Below are 17,899 nucleotides of genomic sequence, written 5' to 3'. Positions count from 1 at the left end.
GTGCCACTGCTTTCCTAAGGCTCTGTCTATAAGTTAAAATTAGCTGCAGTGAGAGCACCAGCATTACTTTCACTCAGGATTGTTTGAATGTCTGTCTGAATGACTTTACACTTTGCTAGGACAGAATACCTGGCAAAAGCAGTTTTGGGAAGGGAGGATTTGTTTTGGTTCTGAGTTCAAGGTTATAGCCCTCTCCTGGTGAAGTCATGGCAGTGGGAACTGGAGGTGCCTGCTGAAATTGCATTCACAGTTAGGAAACAGACAAAGATAAATGAATACTCAGTTCTCTTTCTTGTTTTTATTCAGTCTAGGACCCCATCCGATGGCACAGTCCCACCCGAAATCTAGGTAACAATCCCTCATAGGTATGCTCCACTGTCTAAGCAGTGCTAGACCCAGTCAGTGGGAAATAACGAAGCACCACCCTGAGTGAGGTCTTTTTAATGTTGTTTTGTCAGCATTGTCTGTACCACATGCTTGCCTGGTGCCCATGGAGGCCAGAAGAGGGCATTGGATCCCCTAGAACTGGAGATACACACAGTTGTGAGCTGCTATACAAGTGTTGGGAATTGAACCTGGATCCTCCCAGTGCTCTTAACTGCAGAGCCATCTCCAGCCCTTAAGTGAAATCCTTTGAATTTTTGAATGAAATTTAAAATAGATTTTTTTTCAATTTCTATGAAGAGTGGCATTGGAATTTTGATGGGATTTGCATTGAATCTCTAGATTATTTTGATTAGGAGAGTCATTTTACAGAATTATTTCAGTCCATGAGTATGGAAAGTCGTTCTATCTTCTCCTGTTTTCAGTTTTGAATGTTTGAAAGTTTCCTGGGTTGATGAAATGGCTCATCAAGTAAGGGTGCTTGCTGACAAGCCTGAATACCTGAGTTCATTATGAGAGAGCCAACTCATAGGTGTTGTCTTTTAACATCTACCTGCACTCACAGAGATGCAGAAACATAAATGACTAGAGCTCTTTACTTTGGTTAGTCTTTTTTTCAAGGTAGGGGTGTGTGTGTGTGTGTGTGTGTGTGTGTGTGTGTGTGTGTGTGTGTGTGTGTGTGTGTGTGTGTATTCACCTTGGCTGTGAGTGGGATTCTTTCCTTGATAGCTTCCTTGGTATATAGGAAGGCTACTTGGTTTTGTATGTTAATTTTGTATCTTGCCAACTTTCCAGAGTTGTCAGTTCTAAAAGCTTTCTGGTGGAGGCTTTAGGGTCTCTTATATTTAGAATCATACACTCTGCAAGTCAGGAGTGACTTCTTCCTTATCTGTGTCCATTTTGTGTAATTTTTGTCTTACTCTCTAGCTAAGACTCCCAGTACCTTATTAAGAGTGAGTTGAGCCGGGCGGTGGTGGTGCACGCCTTTAATCCCAGCACTCGGGAGGCAGAGCCAGGTGGATCTCTGAGTTCAAGGCCAGCCTGGGCTACCAAGTGAGTCCCAGGAAAGGCACAAAGCTACACAAAGAAACCCTGTCTCAAAACAAACAAACAAACAAAACAACAACAAAAGAGTGAGTTAAGAAGAGGATAGCTTTGTCTTGCTCTTGGTTTTAGTGGAAATGCTTTTGTCTTCCCCATTTAGTGTAATGTCTGTAGGTTTATCGTACATAGTGTTCAGTATGTGGAGTTACATTCTTTATACTCTGTTTCTTCAAGACTTTTATCATGAAACAGTACTTTCAAAAGCCTTTTCTGCATTTCTTGGGATGATCATGTGATTTCTGTCCTTGTCCATTTATATAGTCCCAGTGTCTCTGGAATTATCATCTTGATCATGATGATAATCTCGATCAGTGTTTCTCAATTCAGTTTGCAAATATTTTGCTGAGTTGGTTTTTTCTCCCATCCCTCCCTCCCCTTTTGTGTATCTTTGTTTTCTTATTGTTCTGTTACTGTGAACTGTGCCATGACCAAGGCAACTCTTAGAAAGCATTTGCTTTCAGTCTTGGAAGTTGGTCCATATTATCATCATGGCAAGAGTATGGTGGCACACATGGTGCTGGAGGAGTAGCTGAGAGTTTAATATCCTGATCCACAAGCAGCCAAGCAGAGGCAAGACTGGGCCTGGCATAGGCTTTTGAAATCTCAAAGTCCATCCCCAGTGACAAACCTGCCAACAAGGCCTTACTTCAAATCCTTCTAATCCTTTCAGTGACAAACCTGCCAACAAGGCCTTACTTCAAATCCTTCTAATCCTTTCAAAGAGTTCCACTCCCTGGTGACTAAGCATTCAAGTGTATGAGCCTATTGGGGCCATTCTTCTTCAAAACACCACATATATCCATCAGAGAGATTGGCCTATAGTTCTATTTTGTTTTTAATGTCTTTATCTGGTACTGGTGTCAGAATTAATACTGGCTTTATAAAAATAATTTGGTAGTGTTCTGTCCCTTTTTATTTTATGGAAACATTTGGGATACTTTGGTGTTTTGTTTCTGAAGTTCCTACAGAATCCAGTAGTCAGTTTATTTGGACTTGGACTTTGATTAGTTAGGAGTTTTTTTTTTTTGTTTTTTTTTTTAACTAAGAAATTGTGACATTTAATTATAGGAGTGGTGTGTAATGGACAGAATAGTTTGTGGGGAGTTAGCTCCTTATTCCTTTGTGTGAGTCCCAGCAGCTTTACCTGATGAGACATCTCACTATTTTTAAATTGCTTTTCTGTCACACTACTTCTTTTTTTTTTGTTTGTTTGTTTTTTTTTTTTTTTGGTTTTCCGAGACAGGGTTTCTCTGTGTAGCTTTGTGCCTTTCCTGGAGCTCACTTGGTAGCCCAGGCTGGCCTCGAACTCACAGAGATCCGCCTGCCTCCGCCTCCCGAGTGCTGGGATTAAAGGCGTGCGCCACCAACGCCCGGCCACACTACTTCTTATAGATCTGTTGGAAATATTCATCTCCTTTCGGTTTAATTTTGATAGGTCATACATGTGTAGAAGAAATTATTCCATTTCTTTAAATTTTCTAATTTAGTTTTTAAGGTTTGTCTTTGTAACTTTCTGAACTATATTGGTATATGTTTTAAAGGCTTCCTTTTCATCTCTAATTTTTTAAAACTGGGCCCTTTTTTGTTAATTTGGCAAAGGGTTAACAGATCTTAATCTTTTCAAAGAAGTAACTTGGTGTCATTAATAATGTGTATTATTAGTTTCTAATTCATTAATTTTATTATAATTAATTATTTCTTTCCTTCTACTGATGGTAGTTTTCCCAAAGCCCTAAGGTTATATCATGAAGTTATTTGAAATCTTTCAGATTTCCTGTTGGCACTTAGAATGTAGTATTGGCACTTTGTGTGTATGGAGGTCAGAGGACAACTTCAGAAAGGCAGTTTTCTCCTTCTCCTTCATGGGTCCTGAAGATTGAACTCAAGTTACCAAGCTTGGCCATGGGGTCATCTCACCTCCTGAGCCATCCATCTCCAGCCCTTAGGACTGTTTTTAATATGTATATGAGGGATTGCTGTAGTTTGCTGAGAATCTAGGTTTTATTATTGGTTAATAATGTTCTTTGTTGCTATGGCATATATTGTAATAATATTTCCATTGCTACCTTAGGAGCTTCAGTTTGTGCTTGGTTCTGATTATGTTTTAGAGTGTTTAGTGATTGGTCCATACCTGACTGTAATAACCTGCATTTCCTTTCCTTTGTTCTCCAACAGCTACATGGGAATTGGTCTTTCTGCTCAAGGTGTGAACATGAATAGACTACCAGGTACACTTGCAAGTGAATTACAGTATTGTTAGAGTCTTAGGACTGACATTTCTGGCTAAAATTTCAAAGTAATTGAAATAGCTAAAAGATACTGATTTTTTTTTTAAAAAAAAAATCGATCACTTATGTTGTGAATTCTAAGTGGAATGTGTATTTAAATTTCATGTTTTTCTGCAGAACTTAACATAGCATAATACCCATGCTTTGTTTTTCTGTTAATGTTTTGTCCTTTTTAACTTGCATCAGCCACTTGGAACATTTTAATGTGACTGGTTCTATTGTCACCAGTCACATCCCAGCCTTTAACCCATATTAGTTGTATGACCTTGTGAGAGTATAGACAGTTGACAGAAGTGAGCTCAGCAGTCTGTGGGCGATGTGGAAAGCTGTATGAGAACTGGTTAGCAGAAGGAATTTATTCTGTCTCCTGATGCTAAAAGTCAGTAGTAGAGGAAATCTTTTTTATGTAAAATGCAAACTGACCTATGCAGAACTACAGGAAATACACTGAAACAGGAACATACCAAGCCAGTACCACTGCCATCTAATTATATTCTTGTGTAACTTGATGTGCTTTCATTGTGCATTTTTGCTAAAAGTTAAGAGAGTTTAAGTGAAGTGTTGTAATAAATAAGAATGTGTGTAGTTGAGTGTGTAAAGAGATCACAAATTATATGACTTTTTATATATGGATCACAGCCTGGAGAAATTTGTGGTAAATGAAAATTATAGTCTATTTTACATTAAAGTATATGTGTGTTATTCATATTAAAGCAAAATTCCTTTGTTATATTAGCTAAAGAAGTAATACATGGAAAAACATTCCCTGCTGTGTTTATGTTCATGTTCCTGGTAGGAATCCTTTCTCTTCAGTACTTCTTTTTAGTGTTGTGGGTGGTGAGTTTATTTTCCTTAATGTTTTAGACAACATTTTAATGCTGAAATCACTTTATAGTATAGTTGTTGAGAATGTAGATATACATTTGGAGATTTTATTCGTATATTATCTGTTGTACTGTTCTGGCTTATCTTACAACATCAGTGAATAAGTGACTGCTCAGGAGCTTTGTTCTTCATTGTAAATATACTGAACCTATCTCCCTAGGTTGGGATAAACATTCATATGGTTACCATGGGGATGATGGACATTCGTTTTGTTCTTCTGGAACTGGACAACCGTATGGACCAACTTTTACAACTGGTGATGTCATTGGCTGTTGTGTTAATCTTATCAACAATACCTGCTTTTACACGAAGAATGGACATAGTTTAGGTACTGAGATGTATTGCATGCACAGTGGCCCAATATTGTGATTAGTTTATTAATGGATGATGGTTATATTTATTATGTGATTCTGTTTAATGGATAGATGCCTTTTTAGTCTGTCCATATGGGTGTTAAGTGATAAAAATTCATATCCTGTAAAAGCTAACTTATTTCATTCATTCTAATGATAGAAATTCCAGGTTTGGCTTGAAAAAGAATCTTTACTAGTTATCTAATTCTCTAGTACAATTTAAAAGAAAAGTTCAGTTCTAAGAATAGTGTGGGCGAACAATTAAAGGGAGTAAACAGCTCAGTACATCTAGTAAAAGAGCAGGATGGACATAGTTAAAGGTTAAATACGCTAATGGTGATTGCTGAAGGATGGTGTCTCAGACTGTTTGTTGCACAGGACCGAATTAAGAATATAACAGAAGCAAAAGACATGGGCTAAAATACGTTAATGGAACAAAGAAACATTGTAAGAATAATAGGAAATTAAAGGCTTTAACTGAATGTGGGTATGCTCATTAGCATTGTGTGTAGTTGTTATTAGTAGTTTTTTCCTTTAAAAAAATATTTTTATTTTATGTGTACACATGGACATGTTTGTGTGAGTGAATGCCATGTATGTGTGGGTGCTGGAGGAGGCCAGATGAAGGCATGGAATCCACTGAAACTGGAGTTACTAGTGGTTGTGAGTTGCCCAGTGTGGGTGCTGGGACCCGAACTTGGATCTCTGGAAGAGCAGGAAGAGTTCTTAACTGCTGAGCCATCTCTCTAGCCTTTTTTTCTGTTTAAATTGCAAGAAATATGGAAGGTAATAAGACTAACACTTTTTAAAATCTTACATTTTTACCATTGGGAAAATTAATATGCTCATAGCATATTACTTCTAATGGGATCAAGTGAAAAGAAGCAAAAACTAAATAACCTTAGAGGGCATATACAGTTTTATTTGTGAATAGTGTTTTGAAAGTTAGACTGCAAGTAGTCTACTCATCTATAATGGAATTTCTTGAATGACAGACATTTGGGTTACATTGCAGAGAAGAGAATTTAAATTTCAGTTTGCATTGCAGCAGCCTTCTGTAGTGCCCCAGCACAATCCAAGTGTAAAATCAGCATTTCTGTCCAGCTTAATCTTGTCACTTAGAATTTTTTTTAATTCTGAAACTTTTTTATATGACTTGAAAGTTGTTACAGGTCTACAAAGAAAGGTCTTATATTCTCATCCATGTATCATGTTAAAGACCCATGAAGATTATTTGCAAAGTAATTAACTGATACTAGTCTTGTTCTGGCTGCTTACAAATGTTTAAGATCTTAAACTTAAGGGAAGTCTGCTTTTAGGTTTGACAGCTCAAAATGCAAAACAAGACATTTTTAGAAAACCACGATTAGCCTTTTTAACACTAATTTTTTAAACTTTTCAGAGAAGAAATTTTATTTTGGGAGATGGGAAGATCACAGGTGATGTGATTTTTTTCCTATTAGATTTTCACAAACATTTAAATCAAACCTTTTCATTGAATAAGAAAGCCATTTTAAAAGGTAAGATGCTTAAGAAAAGGGTACCTAATGATGGAATTACGTTCTGATTTTCTGTAAATTTGAAATGTTTGGTGGTGTGCATAAATCTAATAAATATTGAGCATATAGGTGGTATAATAGTGGTTAGAGTCCATTTCAGTCAGCCTTGACTGTTTTTGACTTTTGACTTCTTTGCCATGTGACCTCGGGCAACTTCCTGAACATTTCTAAGTTTATAAAAACAATACCTGTAACACCTCAGTGTTTAGAACCGCAGTAAGCTCATCAGTGAAAACTGAAATGATACCTGAAAAGTTCGAGGTGCTGGGCATCTGTTTGGAGATTCTAGGCTGGGTGCCAGGGCTGCAGAGGTGACGCTGGTAAACAAGTTAGTCCTGTGAACGGAACACTTCTCTAGAAGTGACAGCCAAAGCTGCTCTTGAGCATAGCTACACCTTTCATTTACATGTTCTCCATGGCTGTAGTGGCAGAGTTGAATAGTGGTGACAGAGACTCTGTTATCTGAAAAGCAGAAAGTGTTAACTAGTTGGCCGCTTACAGGAAAGGTCCTCATGCTTTTGGTCTGGACTCCAAAGTCTAGAAGATCCAGTACTACTCAGCTCCTGTCCCAAGCCCTTCCCACAGGCATCTTCAGAGGGGACTATACAATAAAGCTGGCAGATTTGTGTTTATGTCTCAAGCAAAGTTTTCAAAATGTACGTGTGCTTACTATATAAAGAGAAATGCAGAGCTTTTAAAAAAAAAAAAAGAGGTGCTTAAGTATAGAGCTTAACTAACTTAAAAAAATGTAATATATTTTTCTTACCAAACAACATTTGTTAGCTGAAGATAAGATTTCAGAAAGCTTCTTGACAAGTCAGGAATTTAAAAGTAAAGTTTATGTGGTAGTAAGTACCAACTTCCTTATAGACACCTTTTTGTGGCCTGAATCACACAGCTTGTGGATGCTTACTTAGCAGATGTCCCAAAGTGTTATCTCTGGAACTAATTTGGATTTTTTTTATTAGCATTCTTGATAAAGAGCGAAAACTTTAGTAATTATTGACAAGAATTTTTGGTAAAACAATGTAAATTTGGACAGATTTATTATAAATACATATCTTTGAGAAAAGTAATTAGGCTACATTTTAAAATGTTAAAAATGGGATAGTCATGTTTTGTTAAAATGTTCTCTTATTTTCTGTATTGTTTAATTTTCTGACGATTTGGGTATAAATTTTTCTATTTAGCTCCCAACCACTATACATGAAACTAAATATAGTCAAAATGTTTTGTATGGAATTATGAAAACAAAACCCCTTCCGGCTTTGCTTTCCTTTGACAGGTGAACAGAGTTTACTTATGGTAAGAGTCATAAAAACAGAGCTTTACCAACCACAAAGCGTTATTTTTATATTAAAAAAAATACATCACACCTTTTATCTGAATGCTTAGGACGAGAAACATTTCAGATTTTGGACTGTAGGAGGTGTGTGTGTCTGTGTATGTATGTGTATGTGTGTGTAATATATACATATATAAAATGAGATCTCTTTGGGATGGAACCCAAGTGTAAACAGGAAATTCATTCAGGTTTCACATATGCCTTACACACACAACATGAAAATAATATTATGACCTACTTTAGGTGTGCCTGCATTTTGAATATGATCTATTAGGTGTGTTGAGGTAGGATCTGACACTAATAGCATCATTGGTTTTAGAGTTTGGATTTTCAGCTTAGAGTTGTTCAGCCTGTGTATTTATATTTCCCATGTCTTTTAACTTGATTATTTTAATACGTAGAGTAGATAGTTTATGGTTGTATGGCTTTGCTGTTGGTACAGCCCAGTACTAGATGCTCTTCTGCTTTAGATGCCTTTCCCAACAGGAGAGATGCTGGTGCTAAGGTGGCTGCTTGCTTCCAGTGTGCAACTAGACAGTTGCATTGACCGTCACTGGAGAGGTCAGTCTTTTAAAACAGGACAGTGAGATACTACAGAAATACTGGCCTCGTGTTTTGTTTTTTTTTTTATTCTTTGTAGTTAAGAATACCAGTATACTTATGCCATTACAGTGTTCCAGTTGTATTTGGCACGTGGCTGTATTGAAATTCCTGTTGAGGCATCCAGGAGCAACCTCCATTCTTCAAGATTTGTTTTGTTTTGTTCTGTTTCTGAGGTAGGGTTTCAGTATGTAGTCCAGACTGGCCTCATATTGAGGTCCTTGTACCCCAGTTTCCTGAATGCTAGGATAACAGGCATGCATTACTATTACGTCCTGTCAAAAAACTGTGTTTTGTTTTAAAAATAAGTACTATACTTGCTTTTGTTCATTTTTTTTTTTAACAGAAAATGTCTGTTCCTTTCACCTAAAAGTGCTTTTTATTTATTTTTGTCTATTGGAGACAGAGTCTCTTATACCACAAGCTGAGTTTGAATTTGCTATGTCGCTAAGAATAACCTTGAACTGATCATCTTGCCTCTGTCTTCTGAATGCTAGAATTACAGGCATGCACTATAATCTGAGCTTCAACATAAAATTTTGTAAAAACTAAATCTCGACAGCCATTAAGTGTTGGGTAGGTAATACAGCTTGTAGGCGAACAACCAAATCTGACACTGTTACAACCAGTGTTCTCACTCATGTGACTTGAAGGTTTGTCTAAGATCATTTCAAAACTCTGTAGTTAATGCCAGTGTCCCAGAAATACAGTGTGTGTGTGACCAGTAGGGCTGATGATCTGTAGTAGGACAGCACTCACCGAGATAGACATTAGTGCTATTGAGAAAAGTAGGCTTGTCTTTCTCCTCCTCCTCTTGTTCCTTTGCTATTCTCTCCCTTTGTTTTAGTTAGATATTCAGCTTTTTGCTATTATCTGTCGTTGAAAAATGCCACTAATACCTTCCTTTCTTTTTTTTTTTTAGGTATTGCTTTCACCGACTTACCGGTAAGATACAATTTTTTGAAAGACATTTTTCATTTTTAACTAAAAGAAGTACAAGAAACTAGGAGACATGTCTTACTCATACATACTAAGTGCATGTGCTGTGCATCAAATAGAGGGCCATTCTATAGTCACTCTGGAGCATCCAAAATTAAGCTTCAAATTGCATGGCATCCTGCTGTACAACATAAGATTATCCAAAATACCCTTTTTGATTGTTCCTGAATTAGACCTGTGGCCACCTTTGTAATAAGCACCCCTTTACACTGAGTTATGCCTCTAGACCTAAAACACTCTTTTGTTACTGTGCATTCGTTTAAAATGTGTTTCTTGGTTATGTTTGAGCATGTTGGCAAAAGGTTGTACAATTGCAACTGTTCATTCACCTGAGGTATATTGGAGACCTGCTGTGTTAGGTCCTGTGCTTTTGGTGTCATTTGGCAGCCAGATTAGAGAGTAAGCACATGCAATAGTGAATTGTGACATGTTAAGGAGTTTATGTACTTTGGAGAGAAATAGGACATGCTAAAGGCAAGACAGAGTTGTAGAAGCTGCCCACTTTGCTCACAGTGGGACTTGAGTGCAGACTTTTGACAGAGTAAAAGTCAGTGGATATGTAGAGCAAGAGTATTTCAGCCAGTAGGGAGGAAAGTGATCAGGCAGAGTCCAACACAGGATTTGGCAGCCTAAGAGATGGCTCATCAACCAAGAACACATACTATTCTTCCAGAGAACCAGAGTTCAGTTCCCAGCATCCATGCCAGGCAGCTCCTAACTCCCTGTAACTCTAGCTCCACAGGATCTGACATCTTCTGGCCTCTGTAATCTTGTATTCATACAATACACATAAATAAGTAATCTTTACAGAGGACTTGACCTTAAGATAGTAGGCCTGAGGAACTGAGAGGATGGACTATGGAGATAGTGATGTGCAGAACAGTTTTCTTTGTTTGCTTATTGTTTGTGTCAGAGGATCAGACTCTAGATTCCTGTGCTTGCTAGGAAGAAGCTTCAGCAGCGAGCTGCACCCCAGCACTGCGTTTTCTTTTTAGGACAGCTGCTCTGCATGTGGTTCCGTCTGCCCCCAAAGCTCTGCTTGAGCGACTGCTCCGACAGTCAGCCCTTCTGTCATAGCCTCCCTCCCCAGTAGACACCACACCTGGATTTGTTAGGACGTTTGGGGCCGGGGTGAGTAAGTTAGTTTGGTGTAAGAGTCCAATATGGTCAAGTATGGAGTTGGAGTTGTAAGGTGGAATTCAAGAGAATTGTCTGCTGTAAACTTGGGAGCCATTTGGCATTTAGGTGTCAAAGTCTTAAAACTGGTTGTGTGAACAACATGAAAGTATGTGTTGGCCCAGAAAAGAAGTAGACGGATTTTTAGGACATGGTAAGTTTAGGAGAAAATAAGGAACTATCAAAGAGAAACTGAGAAGCAGTTAGTGAGGTCAGGAAGACAATGAGTTAACACTAAAAGCCTGATGAAGAGAGGAATCAAGGAGAAGGAGTTGTATCGCTATTTTCCTTTTGCCAAGATGGTAAAACATCACTACCAAAGGGGATTTGGGGAAGAATTTGTTTTGACGTACGTTCCAGAGGGCTAAGAGTCTTACCATGGCAGGGAAGCCTAGCAGCAGGCATGACGACAGGAGCAGGAAGTGGGGAGATCACATACTCAACCCCAAACATGAAGCAGAAAGAACTTGGAAGTGAAGAGAGATCATGGACTCTCCAAGCTTGCCCCCAGTGACATCCTTTCTCCTAAACTCCAGACAGTACCACTAGCTGGGGACCACGTGTTCAGATGCCCGAGCCTGGGAGGACGGTGTCATTAGTGTCATTCAGACATCACAGGAGCCATCGGCTGGGTCAGTGCTGTGATATAGCCTGTCATGTAAGAACCAGAGCTGACCTGTAGTAGAGTAGAGTAGGGGTCCCCAGTGACAGTGACAAGGAAGTTTTGGCAGAGCAGATAAAGTGTGGTAGGAGTGGACTTAGGAGAGACTGTGGAGAACCGTGGTTACAGGGGGAGTAGAGACATAGGGCAGTAACTGGTGGTGACAAGGGAATGAAGAGGAAAAAAACATTAAGTTAGACTTAACAGAATACTGTTTTGCTGTTAAATGATTCGCTAGGGAAAAAAAAGTTGATATAATACAGAGAGGAAAACTGCTATAGTGACCATGTTCTTCAGTGAACAAGTGTGTAAGTGGGGGGAATTCGCTTTTGAATATAACATTTATGGTGGTGACAAACAGGGTGGCGAAGTATGCAGGTGCCAGTTATTTTGTGTGTGAGGGGATGCATTCGTGGTGCGGGTGGCATGCACATGCTGAGGCCAAAGGAGGAGAGGATCGGGCATCTTCCTCTGTTGCTCCCACTGAACTAAGACTCCTCACTGTTTCTCAGCCAGTGAGGCTCTGCAGTCTGCCGGTCTCTGCCCCCAGCACTGTTGGTACAGGCACACACAGCCATGTTCAGCTCTTACGTGGGTACTGGCGACTTGAACTCAGTTTCTCTTGATTTTATAGCAAACTCTCTTACCCACAGAGCTGTCTCCCAGCCCTGCAGGTAAATTCTAGTAGGTAAGCTGATGGCATCCTTAACTATTGCAGGGTCTGTCATAAAAAGACTCCCAAGATTCAGTTGGAACTAGTTAGGGGGTTTTGTTGCTGGGCATTTTGCTTGTTGAGGCTCTAAGCATGTTAAACCCCATCATTGGGTGGGCCGTGCAACAGTGGTTCTCTTGGCTCTTTGTTGGGCAGTGCAGTTGTGGTCATTTAACAAAGGCAGACCTGATTTTAGGCATGTATGGTTTTTGTCTGCTTCTAGTGGTTTTCTTTCCCACTTTGGTGTTGTGTGGAGTCCCCCCATTTATAGTGCAACAATGCAACTTTATTGTTACTGAGCAAGGTAGTTGTGGTGGTATTTCTTAGAGGTTTCCTATATAGTGTCTCTCAAGGTCTTCTGCATGCTGTACTTTACTGTTCTACTGCAAGATAAAAGAAAAGCTAGTCTTCCCTTAAAGGATTTATAGAGAATACTTTTATGTTCCTTACCTATAGTTTCTTTTGAGTTAGTTGGAGCATTGAATCCTGAGGGCATATATTTGCAAAAAAGCCTTAAATTTCTTGACTGTGTTGTGCTGTTCATTGGTCATAGTGTGCTCACACAGCTCTAACAACCTTACATCTTTTGTTGTTTGTTTGAGACAATGTCTCACTGTCTGGTCTGGGACCTATGGTGATCCTTTCCCAGCCTCCTGGGTGTTAACTCCTAAACCTTACATTTCTAAAAAATATGTTTTCTTCCTCAATTCACATCTGTTTGAGAAATGTCTTTAACTTTAAACAAACCAATTCAGTTCACAATTGGGTACATACTCCTTTTTTTTTTTTGTCATTAGCTGTTCTCATTTGAGATTGATTTTTAATTTTATGTGTACTAATGGTTTACCTGCATGTCTGTCTCCACACCACATACATGCTTAGTGCCCACAGAGCCTCTAAGGGCATATACGATCCCCTGGATCTGGAGTTACAGGCAGTTTTGGACTGCCATGTTGCTTCTGGGAACCGAACCTGGGTCGTCTTCTGCAAGGGCAACAAGTGCCTTTTTTTTTTTTTCCCCCCCCAAGACAGGGTTTCTCTGTGTAGTTTTGGTGCCTGGATCTTACTCTGTAGACCAGACTGGCCTTGAACTCACAGAGATCCGCCAGCCTCTGCCTCCTGAGTGCTGGGATTAAAGGCGTGAGCCACCACTGCCCAGCAGGTTTAATTTTTTTTAAATTTCTTCTGCTGGTTATTGGAAGTTATAGCTAGGCATGATGGATCACACCTATAATCTTAGCACTTGGAAGGTTAAGGCAGGAAAAGTGTCAGGAGTTCAAGGCCACCCTGAGACTCTTGTCTTAATAAAGTATAGCATACATAACCATATCTCCCTACCAAAAAGAACCAATACTTTGTCTTACTATGTATCTTAATAATCTAGAAAGACTTCATATTTATTTTGACATACTATTTTGTTTCTGATTTGTGTTACTTGTTGAACAATTATTTTTAAATATACACGTTCAGTCTCTTGTAAAATCTTCCTGTACATGTTATCCCCTTTTAATATTTCTCTTGGTTTGTTGTGAACATGCTTGGGATAACTAATTAAAAGCAAAGAAACAAGGCCCAAATTCAAGTACTAAGGTGTGGGAGGGTTTGGAGTCCCAAGAATAAAGACAGAACTTGATCTAGTGGTGTTAGCCGTTGCTTGTTGGTAGTAGAGCAACCCTGAGCAAGTTGTTTAACTTGCACATCTGTGAAACGGCACCAAGCACCTCACAGGTAATTCTAATGAGTGGACCTGGCTTTTCGTGAACACTCAGTGTGTGATCTCTTTTTGGATGCATCAGTGGATTACTAACAACAAAAGAAGGAATCTGGCATTTTTTTTTTTTTTATGTGTGTATTTGAAGCTACTTCTTTTTACATTTGATGACTTTTCCACTTTAAAATCTTAGGGTATATTTGAATGCATTTCAGTTGAATATTCATATTTGCCTCTTCTTCCTTTGAAATTGTACATTTGAGGTTTTATTTTGCATTAAGAACCCTCTAAAATTGGAATGATAGAAGATTAGCATGGCCCCTGTGCAAGGATGACACGTAAATTCATAAAGCATTCCATATTAAAAAAAAAAGAAAAGAAAAGAAAATATCCCCATGGTGACACTATCTCTTGCTTAAAGCAAGTTTTTACCACTGTCTTTATAAAGGCAGAGCTTCCAAGTGTGCTGTTAATGATTGTAGTAAATTGTAACTGGTATTTTCTGTGAACTAGCTGTAATGTATATTTTGTAGACATGTAGCTTATATAAAGGCTGGGATAAACCTGAGTTGTGTGTTTATTTTAAAGCTTTGTAACTGTTACATGACATTCTTAAGAGCACAGGTTAGATTTTTAATATATTAGAAATACATTGCCACATGGATTATGCAACAGGGTCTCAGAATCATTCATGTGGATATCTTAGTTGTTTACATTTTCTTGATAATTAGAGTTTAGCAAATAACAGTTTTGATCCAACACATAATATGTTGTTTTAGTTATTTTTCACTAATATTTTGATTGAGATTTAAAAATATTCATGAAGTAAATTTATGGTTCTATTCTTGCATTGCAAAGATAATGAAGTCTTTAGTGTACAGTCAATAGATATTTAAAGAAATATGTTGTCTTACAGCCAAATTTGTATCCTACTGTGGGGCTTCAGACACCAGGAGAAGTGGTTGATGCCAATTTTGGGCAACATCCTTTTGTATTTGATATAGAAGACTACATGCGGGAATGGAGAACCAAAATACAGGCCCAGATAGACCGGTTTCCTATTGGGGATCGAGAAGGAGAATGGCAGACCATGATACAAAAGTAAGAGCAAGGGATTTTGAATGTACAGAATTTAAACACTGAGTATTTATAAGGCAAACTCTTCTTTTTTTGATTCTAAGATATGTATCTAGAAGTCTAAATCCAAATCATTTGTGTGTACTACTGCTTGTATTTTAATCTCTCAAAAAGTAATTTGCCAGTTGAAATAGAATAGTGTTGACTTAAGCACATACAGAATTGTATTTGTCTGACTTAACTAGATAGAGGAAATAGTGACACTTGATCATAAAGATAGTTTAATTCCTTTGTTAACCTTAGTAATATGACTGAATGAATTCTCTAGATTATACAGTCAGATTTCTAATAATGTTGACAAAAAAGATAAGTTTAGAAGTGTGTCCTAGATCTTATGTTTGGGGCTCTCTGACTTAGGGACCTGACCTTGAGCACCTTGCTCAGCAGTAGTTCAGGTACACGTGGAGGAAAAAGAAGGTTGATGCTCACGCTCAGTGTGGAGAAGTAGAGCCAGGATGTGCATGCACTGTTCCAGGGCGAGTTTCTGTGAAAGTGTTAGCAGGGTGGCTCTAATTATTGGAGTGAGCTCCTTCTTTGTATTTAGCATTTAAATTCAGGGAGACTCTAATTGTTCCTATCCAAAAATCTAACTGTAGTCCTCTACCCAAAAGGCTTCGAAACTTAAATTAAAATTTAAAAATTGGGCAAGAAAGATAGCCTGCCACCAAGCCTTTCCACCCAAGTTCTATTACTGGAACCCACATACTGGAAGAGAGAACCAGCTCCTACAAGTTGTCCTCTGACCTCCACATGTGTGCCATTCTGTGTGTGTACTTACACACTCACTCGATTATTAAATGTAATTTTAAAAATAAACAAGCCTTAGTAACTATTTTTAATGCTATTTTTTTATATAAGTTACTATTAGACACTTAGGATAAGATAAAGGGAATGAAGACCAAGGAGCAATTTGACTATGGATTTAGCCCAAGTGCAGCATAAATACTTTGAATTCATTAATAATAAAGGAGGATGGCCAGCAGCAGAGAAGAAAGTAAGTGTTAAATCTGTTACTAGGAAGAGCTTTTTAGTGGCTTTATATATTTGTTTTATTTTGTAGAATTTCATAAGGAACAGCAAGAAAATTGAATTCCTATGATAGTCACCTTTTTTAGACTATACATCTCCAAAAGTCTGGAGACAGTGCCTGGATATCACTAGTATAAAGTGACAGTTGTTAAAGCTTGAAGTAGATAGTGTGTATACAAAAATTAAATACCATTAAGTTAAAATCATTCTGATTGTATAATCTAGTCCAAGAAAATACCTAAGACTTTGAGATAGCATCAGTGTGACATGGTCATGAAAGTGTCTTTATAATTGCTTTTAAGCCAGGCGTGGTGGCGCATGCCTTTAATCCCAGCACTCGGGAGGCAGAGCCAGGCAGATCTCTGAGATCTGTAGAGGCCAGCCTGGTCTACAGATCGAGATCTAGGACAGGCACCAGAGAAACCTTGTCTTGGAGGGGGAAAAAAAAGATAACACGGCCGGGCGGTGGTGGCGCACGCCTTTAATCCCAGCACTCGGGAGGCAGAGGCAGGCGGATCTCCGTGAGTTCGAGGCCAGCCTGGGCTACCAAGTGAGTTCCAGGAAAGGCGCAAAGCTACACAGAGAAACCCTGTCTCGAAAAACCAAAAAAAAAAAAAAAAAAAAAGATAACACATAATGGCTTTTAAGATTCTTCAGTTTAAAATTCTAAGAAAATCTTTTTGGGCATTTTTTAGAGAAGATAGTGGTTGGAGGTAATAGATTTTTTTTTATTAATATTATTAGATTACCAGTTTTACTAACTGTTTTAACCACTTAGTGACTTTTTAAAACTTAAGATTATTGTCTTAGAAATATTCACTGTCTGTAAATCTTGCAAAATTAATTCATTGTCCAAAACCAAATTGACTGCAAGACTGATTCCTCATTGTTTAGTTAGTACCTTGGGTTTTATTCTGGGCACTTCTCTCTCTGGGCTAACATCAGTGTCTCTCTTCATACTTTGAGATCCCATCTCATTGGACTGATGAACACAGAAAGTAGTTGGAACTCCAGAACACCAAGTATCTCAAAACTGGGTCTTTTACACCTAGCTAACGTGTTACTGGGATATCTATAATTAAGGTGAGGTAGAAATTATGATTAGTAGGATTGAGTAATAGAAAAATGAATGAGGAACCAGGGGGTTAACAGGGATCTAATAATTAAAAAAAAAAAACAAAAAACAAAAACCAGAGATGACTTAATGCCTTTGGTCTTTCTTTAGATTATCTTTTTGGACTATTGATAACTTATTTTAAAGTTGAAAGTCATAGAGCCTGGCTTCAAGGACATCGATTAATTTTGTAATACCAAGTTAGACTTTGTTAACAAAGCTTGTCGCCTGACGCATGTATTCTCCTGACTAAAAGATGTGTTTTCTTTTTTTCTTTTAAGAATGGTTTCATCTTATTTAGTCCACCATGGGTACTGTGCCACAGCAGAGGCCTTTGCCAGATCTACAGACCAGACTGTTCTAGAAGAATTAGCTTCCATTAAGAATAGACAAAGTAAGAACATCGTGGTACACGGCGAATACTTATTTTTAAATTACAAGTTTGGTTGCTTTAACTTGTAGAAAAAAAAATTTTTAATTAAAAATTTCCTGCATATATTGTTTTAAAGCAGATACCTCTGGATTTATTTCCATTCATTTTTGTGAGTGTTTTTTGTTTTGTGCCAGGCATGAGGAGCTCTTTGGTTTGAGACAGGGTCTCATGTAGCCCAGGCTGGCCTTGAGCCTCATCCTTGTGCCACATTGACAGTTTTAAAAATTTTTTTTTAATTTACACTAGAGTTTTAAATACAAAAATAATTTTGTAAAACCTTACAAAGAAATGCCTTTATCATGTGTCCATTAAAAGACTGCTTTCCAGCCAGGTGGTGGTGGCGCACGCCTTTGATCCCAGCACTTGGGAGGCAGAGTCAGGTGGATTTCTGTGAGTTCAAGGCCAGCCT

At 38.2% G+C, this 17,899-nt stretch overlaps 1 protein-coding gene and 1 non-coding gene across 3 annotated transcripts in view; both read left to right on the top strand.

The window, feature by feature from the left end:
* The window catches only part of Ranbp9 (RAN binding protein 9), a 91,609-nt gene that overhangs the window by 45,485 nt on the left and 28,225 nt on the right, over window positions 1-17,899 (top strand). For both annotated transcript variants that reach the window (XM_006972819.3, XM_076573239.1), the window contains exons 3-7: window positions 3,664-3,716; window positions 4,822-4,989; window positions 9,441-9,463; window positions 14,694-14,878; window positions 17,339-17,451. In XM_006972819.3, the coding sequence (XP_006972881.2) occupies window positions 3,664-3,716; window positions 4,822-4,989; window positions 9,441-9,463; window positions 14,694-14,878; window positions 17,339-17,451 (542 nt within the window). The remainder of the gene's footprint in view (window positions 1-3,663; window positions 3,717-4,821; window positions 4,990-9,440; window positions 9,464-14,693; window positions 14,879-17,338; window positions 17,452-17,899) is intronic.
* LOC121829870 (U6 spliceosomal RNA) lies at window positions 14,042-14,143 on the top strand. Its single transcript, XR_006072936.1, has one exon. It is a non-coding gene; the product is annotated as a U6 spliceosomal RNA (small nuclear RNA).

The sequence above is a fragment of the Peromyscus maniculatus genome, chromosome 5 (genome assembly GCF_049852395.1).
Source record: "Peromyscus maniculatus bairdii isolate BWxNUB_F1_BW_parent chromosome 5, HU_Pman_BW_mat_3.1, whole genome shotgun sequence".
In the NCBI taxonomy this organism is placed as follows: domain Eukaryota; kingdom Metazoa; phylum Chordata; class Mammalia; order Rodentia; family Cricetidae; genus Peromyscus; species Peromyscus maniculatus.
This window is presented reverse-complemented; position numbering and strand designations above follow the sequence as displayed.